Source organism: Corapipo altera, unplaced genomic scaffold (genome assembly GCF_003945725.1).
Source record: "Corapipo altera isolate COAL_440 unplaced genomic scaffold, ASM394572v1 2b, whole genome shotgun sequence".
Lineage (NCBI taxonomy): Eukaryota > Metazoa > Chordata > Aves > Passeriformes > Pipridae > Corapipo > Corapipo altera.
In genome coordinates, this window is record NW_020884874.1 from 32,686,790 (window position 1) to 32,698,889 (window position 12,100).

At 34.6% G+C, this 12,100-nt stretch overlaps 1 protein-coding gene across 12 annotated transcripts in view; it reads left to right on the forward strand.

Annotated features, from left to right (window-relative positions):
• QKI (QKI, KH domain containing RNA binding) overlaps positions 1-12,100 on the forward strand; it is a 158,580-nt gene that overhangs the window by 104,782 nt on the left and 41,698 nt on the right. For all 12 annotated transcript variants that reach the window (XR_003525757.1, XR_003525749.1, XR_003525756.1 and 9 more), the window contains one exon: positions 2,040-2,183. Coding sequence is in view for 9 of the 12 variants with exons in the window: in XM_027632871.1 (XP_027488672.1) it covers positions 2,040-2,183 (144 nt within the window). In the remaining 3 variants the exon portion in view is untranslated. The remainder of the gene's footprint in view (positions 1-2,039; positions 2,184-12,100) is intronic.

A 12,100-nucleotide genomic window follows, 5' to 3' on the forward strand; every position in this document is an offset into this window, starting at 1 on the left:
TAAAACTGCATTTAGGCATTCCTTATCTTTTGGAAACAACTTGCTGTTTTTCTTGGGGGCACCTTTCCTTGTCATTTGTCCATTTGTCTCTCTTGGCCTTCCCCCCCCACCCTGTGATACTGCAGTAGTGCAGGTTGTCATGCATCTTGAGTAAGGAACTCTAGTACCTTTTCCATTCCAGCATTGTGTCAGTACAAGAAGAGGTAATTGCATGGTTCTTGCTCTGCCCTCTGCTGGTTTAGGAACCTTCTCTCATTCATCCTACGTGTAACATATTATTTTGTACTACCTCATATTAATATAGCTTGTCACCATCTTAAAAGAAAACAGCTCACTCCTGCTTTAGATTAAAAAAATAATAATAAACAGAATTGTTTAAATAGTAATAGTGGAGTTTTGATCATGATTGAATAAATAGGATGCAAATACCTTGTCATAAATAGTTCTTTCAAAGATTAAATTGCAGCAGAGAACATGTTATAACTTAGCTGCACTTTGCGTTGGGTTCTGTTCCATAAATAAGGATTATTTTTCTCTCTTCTTCGCTTCTGAAATTCATAGAGCTATTTTCGCAGCCACCTTTGTTTCCAAAGTTGGCTAAGATAACCCCACACCACTGTAGCTGATAGTATGGATTAATGCATATGTGCATGTTACATAAATAGTGAAAAGAAGTTTTTTTCCAAGCATTGATTCTTTTACGTAAATTTTCCTTTTATCTATCATGATTCTGTTTTTTCCCCATTTTTATCCTTATCCATTCCACAGAACATTTTAGACTTAGCTGAATTAAAAAGAAAATATTTGAAGGAACAGTGATCCCTCAAGTATATATGAATGTAAAGCACTGTGAACATTTGTTGGTATTAAATGTTCAAATATTTCCTCAGCATGTCTGATTTCCTGGAATAACTTTTCTTGAAATTTGGGGGAAAAGACACATTTGTGATTAAAGAAAATTCAGCATGCAAAATTAAAGTGTGAATTGTGGTTAAAGCACAAATGCGTATCTTACAAATAGGAGACTCTTGTATTATGTCCAATATTTTAAATTTCAAATAAGTGGGGTTTATTTGTGTGGGCCTTTTTTTAGATTCAAAAGTTGTAAAAAACACTTCTCATTTTTTACTTGTTTTATTACATTTTAAATATTGTCAGATTTAAGTGAGATTTTGCGGATATTTAGGTAGCTGTATTTACAGCTTAAAAAAGCACTTGGGAAGTTTCTTCTATGTTGTTTCATTATATAATTTTTGAAAGACGTGTGTTGTTGAAGTTTATTGATATCTGTTGTTTAAAATTGTCTACATTAGAAATGTTTTATTTAGCTTGCTCTCCCTTTCTGAAAACATTTCCGAGATTTATCTTTGGGATTATTAATGCCATGGGTGTGACAGAATACCTATCTAATGATGAAAGTCTTGTCACGTGCACCTCTGTGACTTCAGTATTAAAGCCATGCCATCTCCTCTCTTGCCTTCATCCAGTACATGTAGCTCTGCTTTGAAAATTACAACTTCTAGTCCTTTTCTCATGCTTGAGTCTTGAATCTTTTCTTCATGAGTATTTAAAAATGATTTTTAACACTGAAGAATTGCTTTGTTTTCCTTTGGAGTGATTGACATGGAGTTTCTATGTATGATGTCTCCTTCACTTTTCTTCAAAAGATTAGGTTGCTTAACCACTAGTATATCTTATGTCTTTAACTCTCAAAAAGCTGCAAAGAATATTTAAAGTAATACTGTGTTTGTAATTCTTCTTGTTCTTATTCCTTTGTTCAACTGGGAAAGGTAGTCTAAGAAACAGCATTTGTATTGTAGTCTTAGAAAAAAATTAATAGGGTATGAGGTTCTAAAGCACAAACAAATCCCCAAAAAGGTATTTTGAAGACTAAGTTCCTATAAAACAAAACAGTCTCCAAAGTATAAAGAAATATGGCTGAAAATACAGTTCATACTATTCACAGAATTTGTCTACTGCTTATGTGATTACTTCATACAGAATGTGTTTCATAGCTTCCATGTTTTAATTTTTTTTAGGAAGAACAGAACCGAGGCAAGCCCAACTGGGAACACCTGAATGAAGATTTACATGTACTTATCACTGTGGAGGATGCTCAGAACAGAGCAGAAATAAAACTGAAGAGGGCTGTTGAAGAAGTAAAAAAGTTACTGATACCTGCAGTAAGTATTTGTATGCAAGCCTTTGATTTCCATTTTCAAAGTTGCTTTTGAAATACAACTAATACTGCAGCAGTAAGAGTAAGCCTGCAGAATGGCATCCTAAAATGAAGTTTAGATATTCTCTTGTAATACTCTAGTGATCTTTAAAATGTCTCATCCGAGATTGAATTATTCCTTACAACAGAATAGTATTTCAGAGAGATGTTGGGGGGGGGGGGGGTTTGCCTATTTTTTAGATATCGATGCAGGAAATTATCACCTTTAAAAGGAAAAAACTATTTGCAAACACTAGTTTTTTCTTTTTCAGTATTACTATGCATCATTTTAAGGCTGGGGAATTATGACATGCTTTTATGTTTCACTTTGAGATGATTCTCATACTTTAGGAAAAGAAGGCATGTTTTTTTTTGATCATCACATTAAACACTTTCCAAAAAGAACAAAATCCTTTAGTATCAACTCTCCTGTCACTATATGTGAATGTAGGGAAACTGGAAAATGGGTTGTCTTTTTTATTTCCTGATAATATAAACTGCCTTCTGGCCAGCTAGATGACTTCAAGCTTCTTGCAGAGATGAGAATTGCCCTGTGAGAGCCCTGTGAGAGCCCTTCTGTTAGATATTCTCTGTATTGTCACGCAAAGCAAGTGTGGCTATGTGGTGTATCCCATGTCATTAACTTGCATCTTGTGCTCATTTTTACCACCATTTTTGTGCCACTGTAAAATGATAAGAATAAATTGTATCTTTTTCAGTGGTGGAAAAATTTTCCATATTATGAGGAAAATATGAGATTATCTTGAGAAAGAAAGTATTAGGTGGTATTAAAATGACTACTGATTTTGGGTGCTTAGTGAATGCTAATAGATGCTGGCTGTGAGGAAATTTGTGATGACACATGGTGTCTCTATAAGCAAATTTATTCAGAACACATTTTTAAAAGTTACTAAAGATAGGGAGAGAGACTTAATTCTTGAATTATCAAAAAATGGTAGAATATGCACCTCTGACATTGCACATTGTCAGTTTCTGAAAGCAGAAAATCACTAGAGAAAGTAGATAGTCAGAATTTATTAATTTATTAAAGAGACTGAGCACATTAGGGTTGAGTTTATAGTCAGGATTAGAAATGGTAGAAAGAAAAAGACTTTTTTTATGGGCAAAACTTGGAAACCCTTATGTTGTTCTCTAAGTACTACAGAGCAAATAGTTTTAAAAACATGCAGCTCAAATTTCCATGTGAAACAGAATTCATTTTGTCATACATCTGATTCTTTTACCTCCCTGTTATTGCTGAATGATGTGACTGAAGGGTCAACTTCAAGATCACGTGATAGGTCACAAACCCCCAGTATGTCTGAAGTACTGATGTGTATACTCTGTGTATGTTTGTGTTATACTTGTTTTATGGAGCTGTTGGATGGGTGTGTTTTGAGCCTCAAAAAAAATTTAATGCATTACTAGTTTTTTCATTGTGGTAGTGTCAGCCAAATCTTTGTCTTGAAAACACTCTGGCTCATTTAGTAACTTAATCAGTTGGGGAAGCACTGTAATCCTCATTACAGAAATAATTGGTTTTCCCCTTTAATAGAAAACAACAACACAGGGCTAACTATTGTTCAAATAGAGCATCAGTTGAAATACACTTTGTCAGTTCACTTCATTATCATCTTTATATGTTATACATAGACATAAGAGATTTAGGTGGTGCGCATTACTTGTGCAAGAGTTAAAGGTCTGCTGGCTCTAATTTCTCAAAATTATGTCTTGCTGAAACAGGCATGTATAGTACATACTAATGAATTATTATATAGGTGAACTTGTTTTTTGCACCACCTATTGCATCTGCTCAATTAGTATAAAAAATGGCTGTTTAATCAAATTATGGTTTCAGGCAGTTTGAGAGCTGAAAAATTCAGTTTAGTATTAAATTATACAAATTGAAAACTTCTGAGGGAAGCCATAAACCTTCAAATAATCAGGATAACAATGAAGAAAAAAAGGAAATACTAGCAAATTATAACAATATGGGTGAAATTGTGGATATTGGAAGATTGCAAAGATACTCTAAAATGTATGAATAGAAAATTGAAAATTCCCTTTCTTGTGGTAGAATACCTGCAACTATTACTGTTTTTCAGATGAATATAAAAGGACTAAAATTGATATGTAAATGTATTTGTTTTATTGCAGTCCAACTTGATTAAAGTTTGAGACTGGGGGAGAGAAGACTCCTTCTCGTTCTTGCTATAGAGTAACAATGCTTTGAGTTTCTGAGATAAATTTCAGAAATGTGTTAGTGTTCTAGTGCTAAGAGATGGGAATTAGTTGCTAATTTCTTGGAATGATCAGTTATTTTTGTACTCAAGATGTTAAAAAGCCTGATTTCCTAAAACAGATTTCTCTTTGAATATACTTGGGTGAAGAGAGACTGTTTCAGTACTAAAGTGTGTTTCTTTATGAACCTGTATCACTAATGATTTTTTCCTTGTGGATGTGAATTAATAGATTTTTACCAAGATGGTTGTATAGTCAAACAGTTTATCTTTAGAAATAACGAGGACAACTTGAGGCAGACTGGCTGAACATGCCATTTTCCTCTTCCCAAGGAGAAGGACCAATTATTATTAATTTATATTTAATTTCCATTTCTTTGGTATGAAACCTTTTTTTAATTTTGACTGTACTTCATGTTCCATAGGACTAATTCCTTTCCTCTTCCCATAGTTCAGTGAGATACTGGTCTAGACCTGCAATATCATACGGTGTTGCTTCTTCCACGTTTTTCTTTGAAGAAAAGCTGAAACAAAAAAGTAGTCTGCAGACTTCTGAGATCCCTTTGAGCTGTACTGTCCTTATGCCTCCCTCTGAAGCGAATCCTGCAGATTTTTGCTCTCTCTTTATTTTGAGAGCTTTGAGAGTTGTGTGTTTTTTTCAAGAGTTCAGTAAGGATGGGTGGTTCTCTTGCAAAGCAAAGGCAAAAGGTCCTCTGGATTGTGCACTGCAGAATGTAAGAAAAAACACAGGACTTGTGTAAGTGGAGGTGCATAAGTATAGCATATGGAATTAGAGCATCAATAAGGGTTTGAAATTGTTCTTTGAGGTCCTGGACTTTAGGGCTCAATTCTTCTGCCAGAAGTATGTTAGGCTTCTGTGTTTCTAAGAACTCTTCTAGCTGGATGTGTTTCTATAGATACTCCTTTCATTTTACAGATGTCCAGGTCTCTTTAATTGGTAATTCACCTTTATCCTATCCTCTTTATAGGGTGAGGCACATATAACAGAATTAAAATTACAGACAAATACTTTTTACCCCTTTTTCCCTTGACTCCACATGTTTCCTTTCTGAGGAAAAGATTGTGTTTCTGCTTAGCTATTCTAATTTGGTCTGGAATCATTGTTATTCAGATTTTCTGTAGTGCTCTTCTTGTGTTGGGGCAGCTGTGGTTTTACTTGGCTGCTGCCTCCATCTTCTCTGAAGATAACTACAACACATTATGAATTGGTGATGCTCGCTGTCAAACTGTGTATATCATTTGCCACTACAACAATGAAATTTTAAAGTTGTGATGAGTGGGAAATAGTGTTTCAGTAGAAGATTTTTATTTTGTTCATACATTTGGATCTTGCCTGTAGTAGTGATTTTAGGCTTTTCAGTCTTGAATATCTTTAAATTTATCTGTATGGGAAAGTAAATGTGCTGTACACAGCATGATTTTTACATACTCATTGACTAACTGTCCTCCTTCTGTTTACTCCTTGTTACTAGAGACGTTATTTTGATAGTATTTCTATATTTAGTCACTCGTATATGCATTTTCTTTGTATAACAGTTGAGAATGTAATGAAGGAACAATAGTATTGGTAGAATGGTTTATTTTTCAGTTGGATAAGCTAAAAGCAGTTCTGTCCCATAGACTGCCTTCAGCAAGTGTCATGTGGTAGGGCTTGTTTATTAATTAAAGTAAATTTCTAGTACCTTCCTTATAGGTAGAATTGTTAATTTTCATTATGCTTTAGTTTCATCTACCTACAGTAAGCTGAAGGATGTCTTAATTTTTACCCTGAGAACTTTGTGTGCTGTGAATTCCATGGAAAAAAAAAGATAGTAAAAAAAAAATTAAGAATTTTTAACCATGCTTTAACCTTATTTTAAAAAAGTTGATATTATAGTAATACTGTACATAATTTGTTGCTCTGTAATTAGGAGTAGCAAAAGCTTGAAATTTGAAAGATATTAGGATAAGATTTCATTTGTTCTAGCTATCTAAAAGGCCACAATAAATTGTGCATGCAACTTTGGCTTCCCTGAATAGCTCTTTCTAATTCATTATTGCATGGTGTGTTGGTTTTACATTTTTGCTTTTGCAAGTGAGAAGAATATAATGCTGCCTTCCATAGTTTCCCTGTTGAAATGTTGGTCATGCTGTGCAATCCATTGTTTGCTGCTTATTTAACTCAAGTCGTGAAATTAGTAAGTGATACAGTAGCAGAAAAAGGATAATGCTGTCCTTAAAATGTTTTTAGGAAATTGCTATATTACACCTGTTTTGTCAGTTCAGATACAAGTCTCTCACAGTGCAAGTCGTGTAAGTGATCACTTACCCTGTGGTGGTGAAGCAACCAAACGCCTTGGCAGTGACTACTGGATAACATGATAAACTTTTTGATGTGGAGGAGAGGTGATAGCATGTTATTTTTAGTAGTGTGAAGTGGACTTAATGTTTCCATGACAGTAGGAACCAAGGGCTACTGCAGTCCTGCCATTCCTTCATGATTTGCTGTTCCTGCTTCCTGTTTTGCATCAGAAAGTATTGGCCTTCATCTGACCGCGTAGTGCGTCCATTTGGCAGACAGCTTAACCTTGTCCTAGCTGACTTGCTATGGAGTTAGGTCTGTTTTAGCACTGACAGAAGTGAGGGAGTGGTGACAGGCAGACAGGGAAAAACAAAATTGTAGCAGACCACCCTTAAATAAACTTAAACTTCTATACAACCGCAAGTGAGTATGTTCACCTGCAAATAGGATGAGAACAAAATATCCTGCTGCAGTGAGTTTCTGATTAAGACAGTGGAAAACAAAGAGAATTGTAGGTGTTCCTCTTGTTTTCTGCTGTCCAGTATGTCTAGTACTGGTAATTTCAGTAGCTTATTTACAAATTAAATAGAGTATTAGTTATGTTGAGCAGTCCTTAAGTAAATTCTGCTATTCATTTTAATGGTCTTATTTTGCTGAAAATTTTTACTGTAATGCAAGTCTGACTTTTAAAAGATGAGAACAAGAATGTCTTACAACCATTCACTTAGAAAGTGTTTACATATTGTACTTGATATGGTACTGCAGTGTTAGATTTTTGAGTTTACATTAGTATTGACTATTAACAAAATTATTTCGGGCCAGCTGTTGTATACTGTGCTGGAAACTGTAGACCAGTAGTTGCCTACCACCAAAATAATGTCTCTTGATGGAAATGATTTTTTGAGACCATATTTACTGCAACATATCTAAACAATTTTCAACTTAATTGAAGTAACTCTAGTGTAAACTCCATTAAATTCCTCAACTGTCCTGAAGTGATCATTGTAGTACAAAGGAGAAAACTAATATTGTTCATTAGAATATTGTTAAGGGTGACAGAGCACTAGAACAGCTGCCCAGAGAGGTTGTGGAGTCTCCTCTGGACATATTCAAAAACCCGCCTGGATGCCATACTGTGCAACCTGCTCTGGGTGAACCTGTTTTAGCAGAGGGGTTGGAATAGATGGTCTCATGAGGCCCCTTCCAAGCCCAACCATTCTGTGATCGGTGATGAGAATAATTTTGGAAGGTGATATAAAATGTCCTTTTTGTATTAAGATTATAAATTTGTTTTCAACTTTCCATTTTCAGAAAGTTGGCAGATAGTTAAAGGGTAAATACAAATTTATGATGATCTGTGCTCTCATGTATTTCGATTGATTATTTTACAAATTTGGACATGTAGTCGTAATCAGATATAATTATGTAAATATGTCTAGTTTTATTAGCTTACAACTTAGGTAGCAGTTCATATGAATTCTTGTTCTCCCTAGGCTTTCCTTATACCTACAGAAGAAAGAAACTTCAATAGTTATTTCTAAGAACCTTAATCCCTCTATTACTCTGAGTCTTCTGGACGTCTTTGATGGCTTCTAGAAGCCAAGGAAATCAGTTCATTATACCTTCCTAAAGTTACTGTTGAATGCCCTATCTCTTTTTCCCTTTTCCTTCTCCACCATCCTCTGTATTAATTAATTTAAGGTGTTACAAATGTATAACTTGAGAAATGGTAGATCTAATTCCTGAAAAAGACCTTAGGAAACTTACAAAATAGTCTCTTCTCAAAGAGAAACAAAGAAGCTCTGTTGCCTGAAACTCAGTAGGCACATGCCCTTCCAAAGCGGGATTATGCATTGATTAGGAGCTCTAATTAGGTTCTGCATGGGTTTTGCCTGTCTTCCAGAAATGTACTTAATCTGTTTGGGTTTTTGGTAGCATAGTTCTGGAAGAAAAAATGGTAAAAATTGTATTGACCTGTTCTGGTAATTAATTTTGTGATATCTGTAACTTCTTTTTAATTTTTCATCCCATTTTTTAAACTTACTTCCTCTAGTCCTGGCTATTTTTCCAGTGCTTCCTGTAGTCTTTTTTTTCTTCTTTTTATTTCTTCTTCCATACCTTTGTTCTTTTTCTATTGATGGTCATGGAGCAGAAAGTGTAGGTTGGGACCTTTGTATAAAATCTTGTTAAAGTATTTCTCTGCTTATTCAAAAAGTAGATGATTAAGCTAAGGTTCTCCTTGTCTGTCCATCTAAAGATGGTGATAAAACTGCCATGAATTACCAATGCATTATTTTTCTTATCCTTCATTTCAGATTAGAGTTGTGTTTTGGTTGGTTGATTTTCTTTTTGAAATCACAGCTTTATATCAAAGCGAAAGAAATGGTAGAATTGTGATTCCTGGGGAGATGTAGTATAAGGAGTAGGAATTTTTTGTCCTGCACTTCTAACAAATTTTAATACTAAACACCAGACTATATTGAGGATAGGCAGACCACTTTATGTACAAGTCATCTTGGCAGTGGTTTCTGGGAGAATCTTAGCAATTGCAAAGATTTTTGTGTGAAACCATAGTAAAGTAAACAGTAAACATTTCCCTTTTCCAGGTATTTAAAGCATTCTTTATTGCTAGTGTTAGTTTTGAAATCTAGATTTCTAATTATGCAAAAATAAGGCTTGTCATACAAACATCTGTGGTTTAATGCTGACTGATGATATACAGTCATCTAGTTGTTCTACATTATGCTATTTTGATACCAGAACACAGAAAATTCTAACCTGTGGAAAAGTGCCCAGGGTTTTTCACCTGCTATTCAAAAGAAAACTGAAATGCTTTTTTTTTAATACATTTTCTGTAGAAATGCTTGAGCTTGCAGTGGAGCAGGAGTAAGGTTTCTCTTGCATAAGTTGCTTATAGGCTAAGGCATTAATAGGGGAATGTTATGGACCCTCTTAGCGGCAGAAACGTAGGTGGGCATGATATAAGAGGTTGCAGCTAACTGTGTTAAATAGCTTTTATAATTTTGGACTAGGTCATTTGCAGCATACTTTGCATTGAACTGGAGAGTGGTAAGCCATCCTGGAAAGGGATTAGATGAGATCTTACTGTAAAGTGACATTGCTTAGAACACAGTTAATAATGAGAAACATTTAAGACTCCATCAATTAGTAATTTTTTTTGTGTATTGTTGGAGATGGTATGGGCTTTAATAATTTTTTATTTTATATCTTGTGTATTTTAATAAATATTTTAAAAGCTCTGCCTTATTTTCAAACGTACTTTATTAATAGGGATAACCTAATGAAAACAGCACTGCCTTCTACATTTTCAGTATTACCATTATTAGCTATATGTTCCCACAATGTTGTAAAGTGAAGTGTGTTTTAAATTTCCTATTTCTCGGAAATACTGGATAGAAGGAAATCTGAAGACCAGCAAATCTAATGAAGAAGTCAGGGGTCTCTAACACTGTATCCAGTCCTTTAATGTTTTAGCCTTTCATAAACGAATTGGAAGATGTGAGGTTTTCTTTCTGACCAAACACAGCTGTAGATGCAAAGAATTTGAGTTGCTTTATTTATAAATAAATAATTCCAGCCTTTGATAGATACTTTGCTACAGCCTCCAAAATTGTATCTTACAAATCCTTTTTCACGAGACTGAAAAAATCAAAGCCCCAAAGCCACCATTTTGAGTTGGCTGCCTTAAGACGGTTTGAAGCAGTTTTGATGAAAACTAATTTTCAGTCATGTAATTGCATGCATCACTATGCTCTCATCTTAGGAGTAGCTTCTTTGTGATTCCTTTGCTCTCTAGTTTATGTGTTATAGTTTGAAAACTAAATTTGAACTTCAACTACCCTGATTTTCTTGGCAACCATAGAGATTTGTCATATCTACTCACAGGCACCTGAGTGCTGTGGTGATGGAAGTAGACAATTCTAATTCATTGCTCGGCCTTTTGGCTGTGTTAGGCAGCAGGTGGCCTTATTTTTCTGTGTCTGCAGATCTGAGGTTTTAGTTTTCAATGAGTAGAGCTGTAGCTTCTGGGTCTTAATGAAAAGTTTCAGAGTTTTAAAATGAGAACTTGCTTGCTTATTTGTTAGAATTAACAGTCAAAATCAGTACTGTCAACAGATGGGTCAAATAATAAAATCTTGATGTATTGTGCAGAAAAGCTGTTTGCAGAAGTATAATGACGTGGTTTTTTTCTTGAAAAATAAATTCTGAAAGGCCAAGGGATCTAAGAGGAGTGTCTGAATTTCTCCCACAGTTTTTACCTGCTGTAGTATATATGGTAATATTGTGTTAATCTGATTTTTCAGCTAAAGATATCTTGTTATTTAGAACATCATTAATATACTGTTTTTTCTTCATTCAAGCAAAAAAACAAAGCCTGTATTTGCCTTTCAGTAGTGATTCTTGAAATTACTGATCCATTTCCAAAGAAGGTAGTTGGGCTATGGAGAGGGGCTGCTTTAGTGATCCTTGCAGTATCAGCTCTGCTCTTAGTGGATGGTGGAAAACTCTCCAAAGAGATACTGTCTTGCTTGGCAGTAAGAAAAGCTTCAGGAAAATCCGTTGGTTTTGAAGATCCAATCAGATTCAAGAAAGGTAAACATGGAAAAAATCAGGCTTTTAAAATTTCCTGGGTCATAGAAACACTTGTTCTCACCTATGTAGCAAAGATACTCTTTAAATAAATGTTAACTTCTTGTCTGTAAACTGTGGGGATAGCACCATCCTGTTTTGTGAAATACTCTGAGGGGCAAATGTTAAAAATAAATATATGAGAGGTCATTACTGGAACACTATTTCTTTTTGTAGCAATCTCTAGTTTTGCATGTCGTTCTTGAAAACAGAGGAATGAGCAAAGTTTATATTATCATTAGGATTGGAGATTGTAGGGAAAACTGAAGGTTCTTGGTGTTCATACAGAGAGTTGTGCTAAGAAATGATTTAATTGGTTTCAGCTTAGAATTAATTCAAAATTGTCTTGAAATATTTTTTGTTGCATAAGCCTTCATGTAAATTCTACATCTTGCTGAAATATTTTTGTGGAGAAACTTTTAACCTTATATATAAATATCTCCAGCTATGTTGCCTTTGTGCTACAGGTAAACTAGGCATTAAATGATGCATCCCTTAAAAGTAAATGAGAAGATTAGCAGTGGTGCAGGGTCACCTAGGAGTCCTGCTAAACTGGGCAGTCTTAGAGGAACTCTAACAGTATAATTTGAAAAAAAGTCATCTCTTTTTTCCGTGCAAATAATTTTGCAGTGCTTGGAAAGTAAAGTGAAGCATGTAAGACACTAAAGCTTGATAAATAGTGCAATTTAT